The following is a 22582-nucleotide window of genomic DNA, read 5'->3' on the forward strand; positions in this document are numbered from 1 at the left end:
TGCTTCTGTTTACAACCTGTGTGCATCTGCGTCTGACTGTTTGTGTGTGTTTTCCAGCACAAACATCACACACACGCTGCTCATTCATTTGTTATGAGGTAGCATCTGCAGGGACTAAATTGTGGGTGTGAGATGTACATGGACATCATCACTGTCATTGCACGATTGGCCATTGTTATTCCGCAGAAAGCCTCTCTGACACAAATTATGATCATCACTCTAAGTTCAGCCTGGAGCGCTCTGGCTGACTGTCTGCATTTGACCGTTGAACCCTGAGGTGCAGTCTAGCTACTCCCTCAGCTTCAGGCCTGCAGGGCATTATATATATGTGCGTGTGTGTGTTAAGTGTTTGTGTGTGTGCATGAGGGAGTGTTGTGTGTACAAGCTGGCTGGCCCACCTGCTTTATTGCCTGATCATAGGGAATGGGTTCAAAGTACTCATACATGCATTAATCCATAAAACAATCCATTAGCATACTGTACATACTGCATACATGTTGCCACAACGCTGTATGTGTGTTTAGAAACATGTCTGCATTTTCAGTCATGTGCCTTATGTATTTGAGTGTGAGCTCATGTTTCTGTGTACACACCTGTTTGTGTGCAAATGGTCATGTATGCTTTGTTGTCTGGCTGTGTGTGTGTGTGTGTGTGTGTGTGTGTGTGTGTGTGTGTGTGCGTGTGTGTGTGTGGCTTCCACATGTGTGTATTTGCATGCTGCTCTCCATACTAACAGGGTTATTTAATGTGAGCGTTTTTGGGACAGCTGAATGTCAGCAGATCCATTATCCTTTATCTGAACCCACGGCAGAAAGAGAGAGTGGATGAGACTGGTTCAATGGATGGATGGATGGATGGACATGTCAGTGTCCAATGACACTCTCCTGTTAACTGTCGCTTTCTGTCCTTCATAAATTATTCATACGCAGTTTCTTTGCTTGTGTCATAGTTGCTATCTCCTCCATTAGAAGTGACTCCCTCTCTCTCTAACATTATTTCTTTTTTTTTATTACACTTAAGAAAACTTTAATCAAACAAACACAATAAAGTCTGGCAGAACTTAGGTCCTCCCATGGATTTATTGCAACTTCACAATGAATACAACAAACTGAGACAAGACGCAGTGTGCACAGTTTTCATATAAATCCACAGCTACAAGTGTGTTACCAAAACCACCTTTTCAGCCATGTTTGGTTAGGTTCTCTTGGACAATATTTGACAATTATCAATACACCAACAATAATATTGCACTTGTAGTATTAAAAAAAGGTGTAGCCATCCATTCCTTTATTGCAGACATTTTAAGTCTGCACCGTCTCTACTTTATTTTGAATGCTTTATCTGTGATGTCAGCAAAAATTGTAGAACAATTTATCATTTTAGGGTTAGGAGTGTTTTTTATTATGTCTCTGCAGCAGCCTTGGCCGGAGGCAATGTGTTTTTGGGTTGTCTATCCATCCGTCCGTCCCACTCTCATGAACGCAATATCTCAACGCTCTGAGAAAATGTTTCTCAAATTTGGCACAAACCTCCACTTAAACACAACAATGAATTGATTGAATTTAGGTGGTTTAAGGTCCAGGGTCACTGTAACCTTGCATGGGTCCCATCCTCATCAATACAGTATCTCAGGGACACCTCAGGGGAATTTCCTCAAATTTGGCACAAACGTTAAATTTGACTCAAGGATGAGCTCATTAGAATTTGGTTGTCAAAAGTTATTGTGACCTAACAAAGCATGTTTTTGGCCATAACTGAAGAACTTGTATGAATATTTAGACAGAATTAAACACAAAGAGGATAAAATGATGAAGTGATGACATTTTATATCCAGAATGTGAAGTCAGTTTCATAGTATCATAATGATGTTCTGCAAAAACACTTTTGTGGCCATTATTTAATGTCATCCTGGGTGCACACCTTGAAACTGTGGTGACTGTTAAGATTTTGTGGTGCTTCCAGATTGAGGATGTGTGTGAAGCATCCACGTATTAGAATTTGTAGCCTCAGACAAGCAACATCCACATTGAAGGATTGTTTACTGTCAAGGCTTCATGTGAGTCTGTGCAGGCATGGATGTGAGTTGCAACTTGACTGGTTGGCAGATGCGGCAGTTCTAGTTTTAAGTATTTTCATCTTTTTGCATGTTGCATATTGTAGTCACGGTCATCAAAATAGTAATAATAATATCATATAGTTTGTTACCCAGTGATTTTTACTCCTACTACAGTTGTACAGTATAAAATACTCTTTATGTTGTCTAAAAGATGTAGAATTGTCCTCTGGGCCTGTTATATCTCAATACTGTTTGTTTTGTGTGCTGAGTCCACTTAAGATTGTTGAGTCAAAACATTTGCTAGAGTTTTGATCAGTCATACTTACGATCGTAAGTATGACTAATCGGACAGTTTCTGGCACACACACTCACACACGTTCACACACATGCAAAAACAAAGTTGCGTGCAAATATAGGACATCTGGACATAAGCCATTTTGCAACATAGGGAAGTTACAGTAAAAGAGGGGAAGTGTAGAAACCGTGTGGCATTACTGTTAGTGCTTGTTTTTTAACATCTATTACTGTATATTGCCACGGGGCGGTCACCACTCTTATGTCAAAGTTGCTACAGTAATCAGGACTTGTTGCAAAATCTGTTTCAAAACACTGCAATTTACCAATACAGGAGATCTTTCTTTGATAAGTCAAACAGCAACACAGAATCTGGTTGAGTTGTTAAAGGCGAGGTGAGTGATGAAATTGGGGCGAAAGACGGAAAGCACCTTCCATCACGACACACACATGCAGATGGTTTGAACCTCCACACCTCTTCAACAGCATCTACCAGGAACTTGTGCTATAATGCAGAAACAAACTTCTGCATCCTTTCAGTATCAGATCTGCACTTCAGCTGCATTAGTTGCTGGTTTGGGACCATATTTAGATACACTTGCTTACAAAAACAATCTATACTGATGTCACAAAAGATGGGAGCATTAAAACTGTTACTGGACTAACTTTTTCCTTTCTTATGACTTCAATTTTGGTGTTATAGGTGAAGTTATCTCTTCCTCTAGTAGCCTACTCTGTTTTTATAGTTTTAATTTCCTCTTTTACACAATATAATAATAGGAGTTTTGAATCAAACTTGACAAACGTGACCCTTATCTGTAGTAACAGCTGTATTGGCGGGACTAATGTTGTCGAGCGGGATGCTGTATGGAGGGAAAGAGGGTGGGAGAGAGTGATGAATGATCCGTCCAGAGAGAGGGAGACAGAAAGAGATGGGCTGTTGGCCAACTAGGTTAGGGGTTTTATTGTTGATGTCTGCTTGGTTGCATAGAGACTACCTCGAATAAACACACAGACCTGAGAGCATGCACACCGCTGGTCAAACACGGTCTAGACAGCCTGACGCTTCGCTGAGTGCTGCTGACTGAAATATGCATCATGCTTTGTTTATTCACTGCAAACACAACAGTGTTTGAGGATGCATTTGCAAAACAGAGGGGATAAGACAGTGGGATCACACGTGCTAAATATAAATGAAAAAACCTTAAATGGTTTGGTCTAAAAGCTAAAATTAACTTAATTGATCAGCATTTAAAGCTACAACACATGCATAATACAGTTGACATATGCAAATGTTATGTGCAGTGTGTGATTCTGTTGCGGTGTTATCAGCGTTACAGTACAGAGAGGACAAGTGATGACAATAAAAAATGTGAAAGCATAGCCAACTGAATATTGACAGGTTCTGAAGGATGATTTTGTAAACTCCTGATGAGCTCTGACACACCATGCCTTCCAGCAGCCCCTGGCACTCCTGTTCTCACCTCCATACGTGAGCAAGCTCGTCTGTGAACTCCCCCTTGCACCTTTTTACACATTTTACTTTTGCACCTTTTTTTTTTATTAAACATGCAAACACTGATACATAGGGATCCATGCCAAAACACCCCCAAGATAGATGTACATATGCACACACACACTGACACTTTCTTACATCACCACTGAAGCTTGGCCTTCACTTTTCAGCGAGAAAGGAAACACAGGAGAGGCTCCAGAGATGACGGAGAAAAGGAGAGAGAGAGAAAAAGAAAGGGAGGCAGAATGGGGCTTTCCATCATGCTGTCAGTGAAGGTGCAGCTTTAGCGTTAGCGAGGAATGAAGAGTGTTCTTAAAAGGTGCTGCAAGGTGCAGCGAAGATGAGTCGGATAAATGACTTCTCTTTTTCATTCAAAGAGCCCAGCAAAACCCACGGGGTCACCATGTGAGTGTGGAGACAGAAGGAGAGTGTTTGTGAAAGTGTGATGGCGTGCATGCTGCAGCCGGGAGTTTGAGAATGCATGCAAAACCCAGACTTTTGCCATGGCCGGCTGACGTTTTTGTTGCTTCTGACACTTTAACATATTATGTTTTTTCTGGCTGTTGCCCCTCTCCTTTCACTGCAGAGTGGGAAAAGTAATGTAGTTCAGAGGGGGCATGTAAGGTGGAACAATGGCTCAAAAATATTGAATAAGGAGTGAAAGGGAGTCGGGGCTTTAATGACAATAGGCCAGAGCTGGGGGTGAGGACTGATGATGTTGGGGGGTGGCAAGTCCAGATTGATGATAGATCTCTGCTGGTTAAATATTATCAGGGTTCTTTTTTTTCATGTATCAGCCCCCTCCTGCTCTGGTATCACACAGAGAATGGTTAAGATGTGGCCAGCTAATGATCTGCCCTTCTCAGCCATTCACTTTTTGTATTAGCCTATTTACTTACTATTGAAACACTCCCCCTCTCTACGGGTTCACAACACAGATGGTTTGGGTAGCCATAGCGACTGCTGAGCTTTATTTATACCAGTTCAAAGCCCTTCTGTGCTTTTTTTTCTGAACCCTTGGAAGTTTTGTCACAGATGGAGTGCTGAATTGATAGTTCCAACTACAAAGGTGGATGATTTTAAGTATTTTTATTTAAGCTTTCTGGTATTAAGGCAGTGGTGGAATGTAACTTAGTACATTTACTCAAGTGCAGCGCTAAGTACAAATAAGAGGTATTTGTACTTTACATGAGTATTTTCCTTTAATGTCACTTCTATTTTTACTCCACTACATTTCAGAGGGAAATATTGTACTTTTTGCTTCACAACATTATCTTAACACTTTAGTTATTTTACAGATTAAGATCTTTGTATACAAAATATAATAGGAGTTAATAAAATATGATGTTTTGTTATAAATTAAATTACCAAACAGTTTATACAAGTATACGTTAGTTAACTAATCAATCAGTTGATTGACATAAAATTTATTGCAAACTTTTTTGATAAATATGTAAGTATTTATCAATTTTCTAAAATAACTTTTACTTTGGGGGGTATTTTTTCATTTTTTCAAATAGTTTGGGGGTTTGAGGTGTTTTTCTTTTTTTCTTTTCATAATTCTGAGTTTTTAGGATTTTTAAAAAAAACATTTTTAGCAACAGCAACAGTTTTGAGTTTTTGGTTTGATTTTTCTGCATTTCGTACTTTTACTTTTAAAACTTTAAGTAATTTTCTTGATTATACTTATTAGTACTTGGTCATACTATACTTTTACTAAAGTAAAAGTTTCAATGCGGGGCTTTTACTTGTAACAGTATTTTCACTGTGGTATTAGTACTTTAAAGGATGTAAAGGATGTCATTACTTTATCCCCCACTACATAAGGGTGAGGGGAAAAGTCTTTTCTTTAACACAATCCCTGTGAAACTGAACGGATGGAAAGAGCTTAAGGGTTCTGCACCTCTCTGACAGCTGTATCTGCCAAGGCAGACGTTTATTTAAAATGTGTCGAGAATAGTCATTAAGATGGTTAGGATATGTGTAACATTGTTAAGAAACAGCACAATGGTTGCACTGTGTGGAGAGATGCAGATGCATATGATAAGCCATGTGATGTCGGTCACGTTTTTTCCAGTAGTTCCCTATTTTGTGCTAGTGTTTGTTCCTGCATTGCTGCCTAAATATCAGACGCGGGACAAGGCAGGGCCCGAGGGCAAAAACTTTGACATTGATATCAATTTTCACAGCAGCTCTCTTGGTTTTGTTGTCTGGGCCTGACAAAAGATGAGCCTCTTCCCTGCTGCCTGTGGCTACGCTGAGCAAAACCTTTCGACTGCAGAAATAACCACAGCGTGATAAAAAACGCTCTGATAGGGCACTTTTCACTGTCAGATGAAGTTGACCCGTGCGCACCTCTGGGACTTGTGGGTAACAATGGCTGCCTCTTATCCAATTAACTCATCTCTTTCATACATATATATATATATATATATATATATATATATATATATATATATATATATATATATATATATACACACACACACACTAGGGTTGGGGTGGACAATAACAGAGAGGGTGAGAGATGGTAGGGAAAGGGGAGTAGCTGCTCCATCTACATTCCCTGCGCCTCATTCTTTTGAAATGCTGATGACTCCTCCTCCCTCGCCCTCATCGCTCTGCTCCCTTCTCTTTTAATGTGGCGGAGTCATCCATTCCATTAACCCTCCTCCTGCTCCCCTCCCAAGGTTAGAATGAGGGAGATCCCCCACCGCCGGCCTCCCCCACCACCCCCCTATAAAGGGCAGGGTAACAGGGGCCACAGTGGTGACGATGGCAGGGGCATTTGTCATGCTCTGAGCCGCGGCAGTCTGTTGCTCTCCCGTGGGCCTTTGTTGTCCCCAGTTCCCAACTTGCTGGCTAAGCAGGGGATTTCACATGTTTCATTAACATCTGAACCAGCTCGGCACTTTTGAACATTTCACATTGATCGGTGCACAAACGCAGACATACACAACATGAAAAGCAGGATGCAAAAAGGCACATGTGCCCAGGAGAGAGCAGTCTATTTTATGAAAGAGCAAGGGCAGGATTAAAGCTGTATCAAACACACACACATACACACACATGCACACACGTGCACACGCGACAGTTTCCATGTGTGTTGACTGCACATTCAGCCTCCAGTTATCCAACCTCTGCGCGGTTCAGGGCACACATTCGGTCTTTGTACTTAGCACAACAATCAGCGTGCCCTGCCCGGCACCGGTTTTAGGGGCACCACTCAAGTGGAGGTCACTTGGCGAGGCGTTATAATGCTTTAGGCTGGGCACAACAAGACTGAGGGCAATCCACTTAAAGCGAACCACAAACCCCCCCCGCCACCTCCTCTCATATCCCCTCCAGGCCACCCCAAGCATCACACTTCTGAATGGAAAACGGGAAATCGGCCCTCTGCAGCACTTCAAAAACTGGAGAGAGAGAGAGAAAGAGAGGAGAATACAGTGGAGGGAGGGGGGGGACTCATGTTAGTGATGCAGAGCTACTTTTTTAACATGGTGCCTCGACACCCAGAGAGCAGCGCCTAAGATCTCTGTTAGAGGGAGATGAAACGGCTTGATTCGGGTACCACAGACAAAATCAAAGCTTGAAAGTGTGTTTTGATGAGAAGACAGCTTTTTTCTATTTTCTAACGCTCTCTCAATTTCTCACTTTGTCTGTCTTTTTTACATGAACTCTGGAGTTAAGGCCACAAGGGCAAGGCTGCGGTCGGGAACCTGCATGCAGGAAATGGAGAAGTGAACAGTATCGTTCATAATATTTTCCCCTTTGTTTAAAAAAATAATTTGTCCATACAACATGTTTCGCAAAGTATCTCATCCACACTAGCTGTCTTCAGCAGTATCTCTTCAGCAGTAGTAAATGTACAGGCTAAAGTTACCTATTTCAAAACACCAACTGGAGATCTCATCTTCGTTCATTCCCTCTTCGATATAAGGATAAAGGAGCTCACTCGAAGATACGAGTCATGCTAAAGTTTTGCTTCCCTTCCTATTTGACAACAATCCCTCTCTGGATATTGTCCCACCATCTGCTGGTTTGACAGGCATGATCCAAAACCATCGTTTCTGACGTACTTTAACCAATGTAAGCTGAGCTGTAGCAGAAACATTTGGCGCAGCAAATGCCTCTGTTCATCTGTGAAGTGGTGCAGCAATACTAAATTTAAGTGTAAAGTATCCGTCCAAGCAGTGCTTCCAACATGAATCAGAAGACGAAGTAAGCAAACAATGTTTTGGTCGTCAGACCTTCATCATGCAGTGTCTTTCTAGCATATGCTCAGCACACAAAGCAACAATGGGCAGTTGTTTTGCAAACACACCAATTTACATGTCCACACAGATACACGGTAACTTTGGCATCCATTGAATGTAAGATAACAAATTTTTTGTTCAAAATTTCAAATAAATTATGCACTGAGTGTGTGAAGAAGGAAAGCTACCACCATAATTTTATCATGATTAATTAATTTCCCAGGATTTCTGCAATTTACTGGCAAAATGTTTTTTAAGTGCTCTTTGTGCATTAACCATGCTTTAACCCTTTGAAACCTGAACAAATTGGCTCGATTTCTTTTATAAACATGGAAGAAGGCAAAGAGCAATGAAAGAACAAATGACCCAAAACTTAGCAAGAAATGAGTAAAAGGTAAAAGAAAATTAAGTGGAAATTAATAAGAAAGAAAGACATTTTTTAAAAAAAAGTTTCCCCTAGCTTATTTTTCACTAGAAGTTTCCCCTAGCGCTTTAAAAAAAAATTCTAAATCTTGCAAAAAACAATTATTACAAAGTTGCATATCGCCTTATTACCCATGTCTTTCGAAATTGCAACAATTTGCTGAGGATTCACAGTTTTGGCAACTTGTGAAAGGCATCTGAAAGCAGCACAAGAAACTCTCTCTCAAGGTTTCAAAGGGTTAAACTCAACTGGAAATATACAGAGCTGCAGGTCTTAAATGTTTAATCAAACCTTCTTCTTTGTACCATTATTTCTAAGAACCTCAATCTTTTCATTAATCGAAAATGCCTTGTTGAACTCATATTTGTAAAACCAACCGTGCACCTTTTTACCCAGGCTCATTGATATGTTATCCAGTCATACATGCACTTTACTCTTTTAACTTCCTCAACCTTTATTCCGTCTCATATCTCATCTTCCCTTTAGTTTGCTCTCTGTTTCACTCTGTCCTTCTTGTCTTTCTTAATAGAATTAGCGACGTGTCTGTCCGTATGTACTAAACATCTCCCTGTTTCTGACAGCTAATGGGGGCCATTCCAAGTCCGGGATGACTGATATTGAGATATCCTTCCTCCAGGGTAACATCCATAGCAATTTTCCCTTGATTTGCTGAGTGATGGACTGTGCAAAGGAACATAGACCTAATGATCATTGCGGAGAAGAGCCCTCTAACTCAAGGCCGTAGAGTGTGGGCGATTACAACCTATACAATAAGCTATGTCTCCTCCCCTCCTCCCCTCTCTCTTTCTTTCCCTGTGCTTAGGTATTTCCAGAATGCCGCTGGCCATGATGGATTTATGAGTAGGCCATACTTTGGTAAACACCGATGGTGGGCAGCTTTGTCCTCCCCCCTGTGATATAGTGAAGGTCCCCATAAAAAATGGGAAAACCAGGTTACGGCCGCCATAGAGCTGGGCTAAACAATAAAAGGCTTTATGGGCAGATATAGGCCTGTACCATAAATGCTGGAATCTGCTGTCAGAGGGACATTAAAGGGATAATGACGGGGGGGGGGGTAGCTTTCAAAAAATCCCTGCAGCCACCAAGAGGGTCTCTTAGAAAAGACACACACACTGAGGATAGCAAAGCAATGACGTACAGATCTATAGAACAGTTTAACTTTAGGTCAGGCTTCGTGTGTGTGTATCCAGTAGATTGACAGAGAGGAGGTGGAAGCGGTGCAGTGTTCATCGATAACTGCAGCTTGTTCTCACATCGAAGGGTCGGGCCCTCATTACACATTGGCTCGCTGTGGGGAGCACAGCTGTTGGGTTTGGCTGGTGCTGCCTGTACGGGCTGCACAAAACCAGCTGTGCAAACAAACACACACACACACACACAGAAACCGTAATGGCAGTAAGGGGAATGGAGCGGTAGTTTCAGGTAGACTTAAAAGCAAACATGCACCTCGGCGCACACTCACAAATAAGCACACGCTGACATGCACTCAGGGGAGGCGTGAGCCCGGTGGCATGAGGACATTGCCTGCTGGGACCATGCCAGTGGTCGGAGTGTGGTTGGAGGGGATTATGGCGCTGATCATTGTGGGATAATACTGCTCACATGCAGACAGCATGTTTTGCCCCACAGCGTGACAGAGACCTGGACATCTCCTTGGGGGAGGAATGGCGAGGAGAGCACTTTTTACTGCTTCCTAACACCCCAGATTGGGTTTAGAAAGAAGGAGAGTGAGGGCAGTAAAAATAGTTTGACACCCTCAAGGTCCAGCCAGCAATCTCCTCTCCACCCTTGCCCATAAAACTCTTTGAATTCTCTCCTAAAAAATCCTGCTCCTCTCCCTCCCCCCACTCTCCCCGCTGGACTCTCAGTTCCAGCTTTGCTCTGAATCAAGGGCGCTAAGTTTCCCGCTCGTGGTATTCCTCTATTATTTGCACTTACATAACCATCTATTTCTGCAAAAGCCTCCACGTCTGAATGGTGCTTTAATCAAGGCTCCCCATCAGTTTGCCTGGACTTAATGCAGCAACACTTTGAAGCCTGAGCCACGCATTTGTAAGGGAATCAAGGCGCAATCTAGTTCTTTTTGACTTTGCAGTCAGAGAAGTGAGACACAATCTGTTTCTCTCTGATTTTGCTTGCTGGCAAAGTACTTTTCCATGTTCTCAGGAGTGTGGCGCTCATTAATGCTGGACAAAGAGCAGTCACCTGAACAGGTGTGTTAACCTGGGCCGAACCTCTTGTAACTCTTTAACCCTTTTGACACACTATCCCACGATAGAGCCACAACAAAGACCCTTCATTATGCTGGCTTTTATTTTTATACAGAACCATACAACGCAGGTGTAATGCTGCCCCAGGGTTTGATTTTAGCTGACTCTGCAGTAGTCACAGATATTTATTGCCTCTGGCTCACCATTGAGAGAAACACACCCGGGTGAATCCTTAACTAGTGATATGCAATGACATGCCATCACTAATACCATCCGTTTCCTCTTAAGCAGCACTAAAACATAGATCCAAATGAGTCTGCACCAAGTTTGAAAGACAGACTGAAGAAGTGAAAGAAATATAAAGAGAAGTAACCACCATTAAGTTTTCAGAGACCTCTTCCATGCTGCTTTCTAATGTTTACCTGCTCACTGATCCACCTGTGATGTCAAATGGACAACGGACACCAAAACAACCCACACACACACACACAGACACACACACACACACACACACAGACACACACACACACACACACATGCTTGTCTGTTGCAGAGCCGTGCACACAGCTCTGCTCTACTGGCAACGAGAAAGCAGTCTATAGTGTAGCCTATTTTGGGTGGGTTTACCCATGTTTAAGAAATCACTGGGTGTATGTGCCAAATGTGGGACAGGGGTGTTGGTTCGCCCCATTCCGTGATTGTACCTTTTATACAAAACAACAATTTGGAATGACAGTGAGGCATTCCTGACTTGTACAGGCGGTGTAAAGGGGTTTTTTGTCTTTTCACAGTCATGAAGATGCAATGGAGACAACTGTCCACTCTCATTTGCCCTGCATTCATCGCATCAATTGTCAAGCATGTGTATGACGACTGAAACTCATGTGTATGAATTTGTTTGATAGTGTTTACTCTTGTGTACAGACCTGACACCACCATGACATAACACCAAAGTTATTTTTTCATTGATGTGATGTAATACATCCAATTCCCTTAACCGTCTGCCCAAGGAGCACTCTGTTTCCTCCTGTAACAATAACAATACCACATTTATTTTATGAAAGGTGACTGAATTTATTCTGCCCTTTTCAAGAAGTTTTTATATTAAAATAAATGTTAGAAAGCTGTGGGAAAAGGACTTTTTTCCAGGTCTAAGCTTGTATTCCCCCCCCCCCTTCTGTAATAAGCAATGATCAACAATCCGTTATCTCTTAGCTTGTTCTGCGCTATCACAGGGTATTACCCGAGGATGAATGCTCTCCCCTTGGAAAATTAGCATTTTCTGACAGCCATTACTCATAGGGCTAATCCTGTCAAGGAATGTGTGGCTGCGCTATCAGTTCAGGCGAGAGGTCGCCGTGGCCCAGGCCTGCACACTGGGCTCTTATCAGGCAGGGTAAACACACTGGGGCCTGCATTAAATAAGTGTCACAGTCAGTGGGGGCGGAGCAGGCCGAGCCCCCCTGCCAGGCTCCATGCAGATAATCCCTCTCAGAAACCGTGTTGGTCAGACCCAGCTGTGGCCTGTGGCTCAGGTGTAGGGAAAGTGGGGGAGGAGAGGTATTGTTCTGAGTCTGGTGTAGATTACAGCACAAGTCACACAGTGTTTGGAACATTTCCACATTGATGCAGAAGTATTTGAAAATGCTATTTATGTAGCAAGTGGTTGTTTTTTTGTTCTCACAGGTGTTTTTCAGGTCCGTTTAGGAAAGCTAAGATACAAAAACAGAGGAATAAATTCTCAAGATTGTATGTCCTGCAATGATGGGACAGGACAGGTGATTCTGCATTCATAAACAAGTCAGAATCTACAGCCACAGAAAGCGTCCTTCCATGTTCGTGACCTTGTTTGGGACATCTCAATCAATGATAAAGCATTCCTGATATTTTCAAATGATGTCTCTCTTTTATTTTTATGTCAAATAAGCCAACATTTCAAACTTGCCAGTGTAAATTGGAAAATAATAGCCCTAAAATGTGTGATTAATGTGTGATGTCATCCAACAAAAAACATCTTGCGGGTGCTTGGCCTTAATCTCCACCACTGAACATGCGCAGGCAATTGAAGCTGGCAGCTGTACCCCAGATCACATGACAATCACAGGTCAGTGTTTTTGAGAGGCTCAGTGTCCCTGCCAACAACACAACATGAGACTGACGATGTGTTTGTGAAAAGTTTGGACGTGTTTTTAGGCTTGTGATCGCCGCAACATTCTTACAGCATTAATATTTGCATCATCTGACTTTGAAAAGGATATATTCATGCCTTTGTTTTGCTTGAGGGCCATTTCTGCAAACATGACAGGAGCAACAGCTCTATACACACGTTTCTAAAATTTTAGGATGTTTCTAGGATTTTGCAATATTTCCAGGAATTCAGGGCATCCAGACGATTTTAGGAAGTTTCTAAGACTTGAGGATGTTTTTAGGATTTAAGATGTTTCTTGGATTTAAGGACATTTCTTGGACTTTAGGACTTTTCAAGGATTTTAGGATGTTTCTAGGATTTTAAGAATGTTTCTGATTTGAGGATGTTCAAAGGATTTTAGGACATTACTAGGATGAGAGGACGTTTCTAGGAATATAGGACGTTCCTAGGAATTTACGATCTTTATTGGATTTTAGGACATCAGGGGCTTAGCGAGGACCTCTGTGTGAATCACTTTTTCTTACTGTGAATCAGAAAATGTTAGAGGGGACCACTCGGCACCCTATCAGGGGCTAGATTTGGCCCATGGGCTGCAAGTTAAATATCACTGCTTTAGTCTATGATAGCTTTGGCATGGACTCAAGCCTGGTGGACGATACAGCTGCATGTTCGCATAACAAGTTGCAACAATGTTGCATGGAATGTTGCAGAGTAAAGGTGGAGTAACATTTTATCAGGGAGGTGGTGCAACTCTGAAGCAAAACAATTTCCTGGACTTAATCCAGCTGCAACTACACTGTGAGAAAAAAGTTAAGCCTCAGTTACCACGACTGGGTGACTTTGCCACTTTTGTTGCTTTATGTGTGCCGGGTGAACCGAGGCGCCTCTCTGGGCAGCACTCGAGGAAAAGTGTAATGGTGTTACTCTGAGTGTACAAGGTGGGAAACCTTGAATAATGTGGGATGAGAGTGAGCCAGAAAGGCGAATCCGAGTCAGCCAGTGGGTCACCAGGAGGTGAGGCTGCCTACTTCCCTGGGTTCAGGAAAAGTTCAGCCGCATAGCATTAGGCAAATTAGGGAGACAGGGCTGGGGGAGAAAAAAATCGGAGGGTAGGGACTGATGAGAGCATGGGGGAAAGGGTCAAATTAGTTGGAAGGAGGAGCCCGAATAAAGAGTGAGAACATAGAGAACTTCCAGGAAAAAAGAGCGAGAGAGATGCAGTCTGGTGCAGCACTCATTAAGTCCATGAATTCTGTGCAAAGATATGAGAGACTCATTACTGAGCTTATATAACTTAATCATGTCCTCAAATACATTTTTATTTAAAGCCCCAGCACCTAAATTTGAGGGAAGGTGGTGGCCAACCCCTCCACCCCCTCTCACAGTCCCATGCAGGGCTACAACGCTGAAGTTAGCTTCCAATTCGTATCTTCCGATTCAGTAGTTCAGTGTTGAGTTAAGAGAAAAGTAACATACAATGCTTTGCTTTTTGCACCTCTTACTGTTGTGAAAGCATGTTGAACATTTAAGATAATGCCCAGACACAATCTGAAAACCACTTTCACATTTGTAAAACTGTTATTCTCTTTGTTTTTTCAAATGTATATCACGACACCAGCTCAAGATCAAAAACCACCAAGACGGGCCAAATCCATAGTAGATTATCCCAGAGAGACTAAAGGTTGATAGAAATAGTTTCAAGTTTTTGAAATCTTTATTCTGTTTGTGAAAATGCAAAAAGGAAAATTTCATTGATTTTTTTTTTTTTCAAATGTAGACCACATTAAACCAGGTCCAGATCAAAAACCACTATACCTTTAGGTCAAATCTGGACGAGATTGTCCCAAAGAGACTAAAGGTTGATTAAAAACACAGTTTCATATTTGTGAAATCTTTATTATATTTGTGAAAAAGGAAGATTTCCCTACTTTTTCCCCCAAATGTAGTCCACATTAGACGTGGGCCAGATCAAAAACCATTATATTTAGAGAGATCAAATCTGGACTAGATTATCCTAGACAGACTAAAGGTTGATAAGAACAGTTTCAGATTTGTAAAATCTTTATTGTTTTTGTGAAAATGTAATGCAATGTAAGTTACTTTTCCCTTGACTCTCCCCTTGACTGCTGAATCGGAAGCCACGAATCGGAAACGAACTTCGGCGTGGTTGCGGGGCTCGGGTTTAGACAGAGAGAGAGAGAGAGGGAGATCCGTGGTGACGTCGCTGAAGGGGTTAAACGAAGGAGGAGCAACGCATGAAAAGAGACTGAGGGTAGGACGGGAGAAAAAAAAGGAAAAGAGCCTAGTGGAGGTGGAGCCAGAGCCCTCAGCTGCTGTGCCTTGTCACATTTTTGCAGAACATGATAGCCGCACGATTTGGTGTGGGAATGATTTAGGCGTCTCTCTCTCTCCGAATACAAACAAGGCGGTGCTGCATGTTTTCGTGCGACCCTGGCTGTCGGAGAGCGGGCTGCGACGGAGGGAAGCGCACAGAGGGAGACCGGTTCATTCACGGGGCTGACAGGAGTCCACCCACGGCGGGCGCAAACGGGACAACCGAGCGTAACCCAAAGGACAAACTGCAACTAGACGGAATTTCCTCTCTGATATTTGCGCCTTGATATATATTCCTGTGTTTTCGGACACGGATTGTGGAAATTTTGTGTCCTCTTTGTAATGGATTTTTATTTTCTCTTCATGGTGTGGATACAGCCTCCAGTGTTGCTCTCTGTGTGAGCAAGGCCGAACGGACCGATACATTCTGCTGAAGTTATTTCGGTTTATTTGTGTGTGTGTGTGTGTGTGTGTGTGCGTGTGAGTGTATGTGTGTGTGCTTGTGAGAGTGTATGCGTGTGTGTGTGTGTATGTGTGTTCCCAGCCGTGCGCTCTCGTTGGACACCATGCAGACTGCTTTTTTAAATTATGTTTTCATATTGAGCGCAGCTGATTAGGGTTTTTCAGACACGGATTCACTCCTCAGGTTTTTTTTGTTTTTTGGGGGGGGTGGGTTTCGGTCAATACACTACAGAAGATGCCAAATGTTGAAATGTCCCCGCTGTGCTTGGATTTACCACTTTTCCTTCGATTTTAATTCCCTCCCCGGGTTGGCCCCCTCAGTTTCTACCTCTGCTGGTGGCGAGCTACAAACCACAAGGCTCGTGCGTGCGCGACAATAGTTCGTTTTTTTTTTTTTTTTTTGGATAATAATCCCCTGCTGTCGTCCTGCTCCGTATGATGTATGAGAGTGTGGACGTTGTGGGACTGAATCCCAGCCCAAACCCGTTTTTAATGATGGATTACTACAACCAGAGCAGAGGATGCTTGATCCCAGAGAAAGGACTGGTGCCCGGAGCGCCCCATCCCTACAGCACGTCCATCAGAAACCAGCACTGGAACGGCTCCAATCACTGTAGGTGCCTTTTTCCTGCCTCCTCAACTTCATTTCACTAATTGGGGAAGTTAAAGCCTCTACGTCCGTGTGTGTATGTGTATTTAAAGCCTCTGTAAATGGCGCGTTTTCCATTTTGTTAGTATTTATCGCATGAGAATAATCTTTATTCTAAGGTCTCTATTCCCGTGCTGCCATCCGGTTTTATCTCAATAATTAAAACGCGATAATATGTCCAAACAGCGTTTCATGTTATCACCATCCACGAGCTTCATAACTGCATTATATATACTTGACCCACTTTCAGCTCCCTCTCTCTTCTTCCTCTGTATGCGCCCCGGCTGGGTTTTTTTTTTTTTTACTGCGGCGCTCTGATCCATCAGGCCACGTTATCCCAAAGCTTTCCCGTTCCTGAAATATGCACTTAATACAAACAAGGTTTTGCAAGCAATGCCAGCGTTAATCAGATCAAACTTTCCTGCCAGTGTGCCCTCTGGTTTAATCTGGACAGCTGCACCCAAAGGTTTCCTGAGCAGCACGGCCTGAACTGGACACTCCTGTCTGTTTAATGTGCCAATCAAGCCTCGCGCTAATGACATGTATTTTAAACAAGGGGGTTATTTATAGTAGGTAGGCTGGGGGAACAATTTTTTTGTAAGAATTGGACTTCACACTTTATGTCTTTACATGTGGTACTGTGCAAAGTCCACCATAGATTTGTTGTTTTTATCAAAGTTGTAATGAGATTTATTCCTCAGTGTCTTTATTAACGTACAAACAAAGATATGAAGAACACCTACAATGCATTAAAACACCCCAAAAGTCAAAACAAAATCGCTTCTTCGGGGCTGAAGTCAATATTTTGTGAGAAACATGGAATCAAACAGCCATAAAAAAAAGGCAGCTCAGACAATCAATATTAAGCTTTAAACATATTGAATGCAACCTGGGGTAAATACACCAGAAGTTAGCATTGTGAATCTCATATTGTCTGCTCAAGAGAGTCCAAGACATGCTGAGTGGAAAGGGAGGTCACACTAAATACTTGCAACTTTAGCCTGTTGAAGTGGTTTTATTCTGAATTTTTTAAACACTGTATACATATGTCCTGTAATCTGGTTGTATTTTAGTAAAGATACTACTGAGAAATAAACACGATTGATCATTATAACCTTGCTGAAATAACAAAGTTTAAGGTGGCTGGAGATTTTTTGCATAGTACTGTAAACATTAGAATAAATATTTAAATTCTAATAGCCAGAAATGAATATTTGTAGGCTCATGTGCTACAGATGACAGGCTTTTCCACCATGTCTAAAAATAGCATGTGTCCGATGATGCTCTTCAAACCTCAGTAAGGCTTGATGACCGGCTCAGTCTATACGTGTGTGTGTAGTGGGGTTTTTTTCACTTCCAGTCATGGGAGATTTGAGTTTATTGATACGGTATCTGCCGCAGTAAGAGAGAGTTTTATTGCAACAACAAAGTATCACAGAGGCCATTCCCATTCTTTAGCTTAAAGGAGCTGCACTGCACAAAGCTCGAGCAGGCCTTTATAGAACAGATAGCTCTGTTGTCTTTCACAGCTGAAGGAGTGTAAAAGGCAGGAATCTCCACAGGCTCTTAAGGGCCAATTTCCTCCTCGTCTCAAGACTATAGAAACAAAACGACAAAGGGGAATTTAAACAGGAATTTCTGATGTTTGGCAGCGACAACAAAAGCACTCAAAAACGGGTTATGCTTGCGCTGTTGTCTGATTTTTTTTATTATTTTTTTTACTGCTTGTTTTTCTGAGGCAGATGAGATTAGAAATTCCTCTAAAAGGACAAATATTTTTCAAAGCAGATATCCAGCTAGCTTGATAGTTTTTATCGAACTGACCCACTAAAAGAGCTCTAGTGGCAGCATTGATTCAAACCATGTGAGCTTGTCTGAGGGAGACTGTGGGGGTTTGGCCCAGGAAAAGACCTCTGATCCCTTACTCGACTCCACATTGTGTTGCTCAACGGAGGAGTTGCAGGGGGAGAGTGTGTGTGTGTGTGTGTGGGTGGGTGGGGGGTAGCATAGCTGCTCTTTGCCGTACTGCTTGAATGTAATAAAAAATTTAGTGCACAACCAGGGAGCGGTGGTAGCGGGGGGCAGGGGGGCTTAGAGTAGAGAGCCACAACATCCGTTAGTGTCATCACGTGGCTCTGAGGCTTATTGGATCATAGGGATAGAAAACAAAACAGACAAAACAGAGAGATTTTTTTTCTTCTTCACCTCCTGTTCTTAAGCAGTCAGGCTCAAAAGCACGAGACAATCCCAAAAACATCTGCTGAACTTTTTTTTTTTTAAATACAAAACTTCACAGACAGTAGTCTCATGGTATGTTATCCTCTGCACGTGGGTTTGGAAACAGATTGCTGGTGGAGTTAAACATTTTTTTTACCCCCTCAGTGCTTTTCCTTTTTGGTCCTCTTGTTTTTTCAAACCTCTCCACATTGGCTCTAACTATTCATTACGGGCTTTGCAGACGAGCTCTCTGGCTCTAAGAGTGCACTCAATGACATCTTCGCTGAAGTAAACGGCCTCCCGGACCCATTAAGTGGCTGGGCACAAATCCAGATCATATGGACGCGTCATCTCTGATGTTATTAGTTCTTTAAAGATGCTGCCCCTTCAGTTGTTTCCATCTCGTGGCTGTCAGCGCACGTTTGTCCAGTCAAACGCAGTGTCAGCAAGCTCCTAACCTTCTTATGCTCAGAGCTACAATGCTGAATGTTTACGGTGAAAAAGGGCTCTGGCGTTGCAGATTAAATGCAATTTTTTTCACTGAGTGCTTGTCAGAATCCTTCCAGCAATTATGGCCTCATGCATGAAAGAATGTGCATGGCCTTGTTCACATGACTGTCACACACTAAAAAAAATGGGGGGGCTTCAATGCTCAAATGCTCACTAGCCCATAGGCTACTTGCTCTTTGTTTTTTTTCTCAGGCTGTCCACAAGACGAAAGAAAGCGGTCACCAGGGATTTCCATAGAGAGTAGACAAGGCAGAGAGAAGGGTGAGCTTTAGCTAGTTTTTCTTCTGAAGGCAGGGCCCGCCAAGTGGGCTATTGGACACGAATGCTGTGTGTCTGAGGGGCAAGTGACTGGCAGCTTAATCTGAATCATGTGGTATTTAAGTGCGGAAGTTCTTTTGCCTAGCAGGAGTCGAGGCCCAAGAAAAAACAGATGGTATTTTATTGTTTTTCAGTGGACTGTAAGAGCAGGAGCAATTTTGGGCAGCGATGAAGGGGGGAGGTTTGGTTTGAGTGGATTTTTTTTTTAAGGGGAAAAAAGTAAGTTTGCTGGTGAAGTGCAAACCCATGTGGTTTCTTTTTTGGCTTTCCAAGAGGCTGCGGCATCAAGACAGCACAGCGAGAGCGTCCCTAATTGTTTGTGCTTGTCAGGCTGCAACATGGAAAACTGTGGGTGATGTGTTTGGACTTTGCGCAGGCCGGCAGATTGGTGCTGGCCTTGCGAAAGAACTGCGAATATCAATTCCTCCCCCTCTTTGTTTATGTATGCAGATTTGATTTGGCAAGTGTTTACTGAGAATTGAGAAAAACATGAACAACGGAGCATAAACAGAGAGAGGCTCGTCCTGTCCCTAAACAGATCTGTCCGGAGTGCTGGCAGTTTCTGACATTGAAGGGGGGGGGGGTCGTAAACAGCTGGAGAAAAGGTCGTCTAAGAGCGGAGAACATAATGTACCAAATGTATTTTCTTGATCAATCCACTCAGGATTTCTTGGCAAAGCTGCTTAGCAACTTTAGTAAAATTACAGCTTGTGGCTTGTTGACATAAAGCAGTAATGCAAATCCCAGGTCTTAATATTCCTGAACTGCAGTGTTTGTCCTTAATGTCAATGCCAAGTCCCTGAGCCTCATAATAATTTCTGCATGCTCTTTAACGTCCATGGACCTCTGTGTTTTCACGGACATGCTGATGATAGAACGGACCTTTCCTCCCGGGGTTTTGTTGATCCCGACTTGATGGAACTGGCAGGATGGATGGACAGCATTGAGGCAAGGTCTCCTGTTCTTCCCCCAGCGTCAGGCAGTCTCCTTATTGCGCCACGTCTACCTAACCCCTTTCAGCCAATGGCGACAGTGATTTAGTAGCCTGAACGCCTGGAACGCCATAGAGAGAGAAGGTGTCTGTGTGTGTGTGTGTGTGAGAGAGAGACAGAGAGAGATCAGTATGTCCACAGAAACACGCCTGCTTTCACCTTCAGGTGAACATCAATAACACATTTTGTCATCAAGGTATGTTTGTAATGGCACAGAGGTGAAGGGAGTTCAACTCTGCTGCCGCCGCTCTCCTGGGAAAGGCCGCAGGGCAGCATTTCACAACCTGCCATCGCTCGCTCCCAAAGCGACACCCTGCTACCAACCTTCAAAGCTGTTGCGCCCATTTTTTTTTTCAGTGCGATCCATCGTGTACTAAATAGAGATGCCTCAGATTAGGATGTTTGTCCTGACACAAGGTAAACTGAACAGAGACAAGTGCTTTTGTTCGTTGCTGTTTTTGTTTTTTTAAGATGAGTGGGTGTGGTCCGTCACCTTGAGGACTGGCAGCTGTCTTTTGGATACACACAAACAATGCTATAGCTGACTGGCAACTTTAATTTTCTCCCGAGGATGACATATTGCAGCGTCACTCCGAAATCTGGAATGTCAGAAATTCCACATTTTTATCTAGGTAGTTTTTTTGTTTTTTTATTTTTGTCTACGCACACTCAGACCCCACTGATGGGCCCCGGCTTGTTTGCAGAGAGAATTAGCCCGGAGGCATCAGTCAGAGCACACTGTACACCAGTTTGGTTTGACGCTAAATCCCCAAACAAGGGTTTGTGTACACTGCAAAGCCCACTTTGATGAACAAAGCACGGGCAGACTGAAAAGATCCAGCCAGTGTCATTGATTCATCAGGGCTTAAAGAAGGCAGCTGATTGCAGACATTGTGACATAGGGCCGTAATCTCACTATCAATAATTACAGTCTCCCCTGTGTCTGTCCTGTTATATATACACACACACACACACACACACACACACACACACACACACACACACACACAGAGGGTTGGGAGGGAGATCGAAACAGTTCAGGTTGAAGGGGGGGGGGGTTCTTCCCTCTAAAATATTCATAGCTTCTTCATTTAAATCAATTCGGCTCTACGGGGGCAGTCAAGCGTCAACTGTCAGAAATTGAGCTGGGCCTGTTGTAATCACTTCTTTACTTATCTCTACAGATGGCTTGTTCGCAATGGGCTCTGCATGGCTAGCTCACTAGCACATTGAGAGCGGGCTCTTTCTCCCTCTCCCCTCTTCCCATCTCTCCGCCCTATCTCCATGTTTCATCCCCACCCTCTCATAATGGAACACACATAAATTCATCTGGGTATTGAACCGGAGACATTCATCACCCCAGAATTCATCTGCGAGGCATTTTCATTCCCAAAGTGTCTCCTTTCTCTCTCCCACTTTATCTCGCTCTCCCTCTCTGTTTCCCATCTCCATGGTGGCATTCACCGCATGGCAAGCCTGAGCCGGGCAGTCAGTGTCACGATTAATCTTTAATGCTCGCCTGCCCTAATTTTCCCTCATATTTTACAAGATTTCCTGCCCTCCAACCCCCCTTTTGCCAGCATCCGCTATATATAGAGTGATTACATGGAATGTTGCCTTGTTTCATCAGTTGCGGAGGACCGCTGCCTGCGTCTGCCTCTCCTGTGCAGGCAGCCTCGCTCCCTCCCTCTTTCTCTCTTTCTCTCTTAGGCCACTAGCTCTAGGCCAAAGCACAGGGCTGCCGCTTCCACCAACATACTCATCCCCAGTCTCCCTCTGGGGATCTGTGTTAACATCACATGGATGACAACTGTGTACACCTCAAGTAGTTCACACACACACACACAGACACACACGCCACAGCGGAATGCCCTCCTATTTAGAGAGCGGGACAGCCGAGGAAATAGGGTAGAGGTTAGTATGCTAAAAATACAAGACCCTGGCCGTTCTTATGCTGTCTGAGCAAAAAATAGCTCCCGTGTTGCTGCCGCGTCTCTGTCAGCGTTGTTAGCTAAGGAGCAACGCTCTGCCCAGGCCTGTGTTTGTGTTTCACGCGAGAGAGAACAGGGAGCTCTGTGTGCACAAGAAATCCCCTCGGCTACAATTGTGCTTTTAATCAGCAAGCAAGGCCAGCTTCGAAGATGCAAGAGATGTCTCAGTGTTTCAGATGATGT

General features: G+C 43.2%; 1 protein-coding gene across 5 annotated transcripts in view; it reads left to right on the top strand.

Moving 5' to 3' along the window:
- raraa (retinoic acid receptor, alpha a) overlaps positions 1 to 22582 on the top strand; it is a 188316-nt gene that overhangs the window by 122437 nt on the left and 43297 nt on the right. The window contains exon 1 of one of the 5 annotated variants that reach the window (XM_042507469.2): positions 15250 to 16335. The exons of the other annotated variants lie outside the window; for them this stretch is intronic. Within the exon in view, the coding sequence (XP_042363403.1) occupies positions 16158 to 16335 (178 nt within the window). The 5' untranslated portion in view covers positions 15250 to 16157. Of the gene's footprint in view, positions 1 to 15249; positions 16336 to 22582 lie in introns of those variants that run through there. 5 annotated transcript variants of the gene reach the window in all.

This window comes from Plectropomus leopardus, chromosome 19 (genome assembly GCF_026936395.1).
Source record: "Plectropomus leopardus strain MGB_pleo_1.0 chromosome 19, ASM2693639v1, whole genome shotgun sequence".
In the NCBI taxonomy this organism is placed as follows: Eukaryota; Metazoa; Chordata; class Actinopteri; order Perciformes; family Serranidae; genus Plectropomus; species Plectropomus leopardus.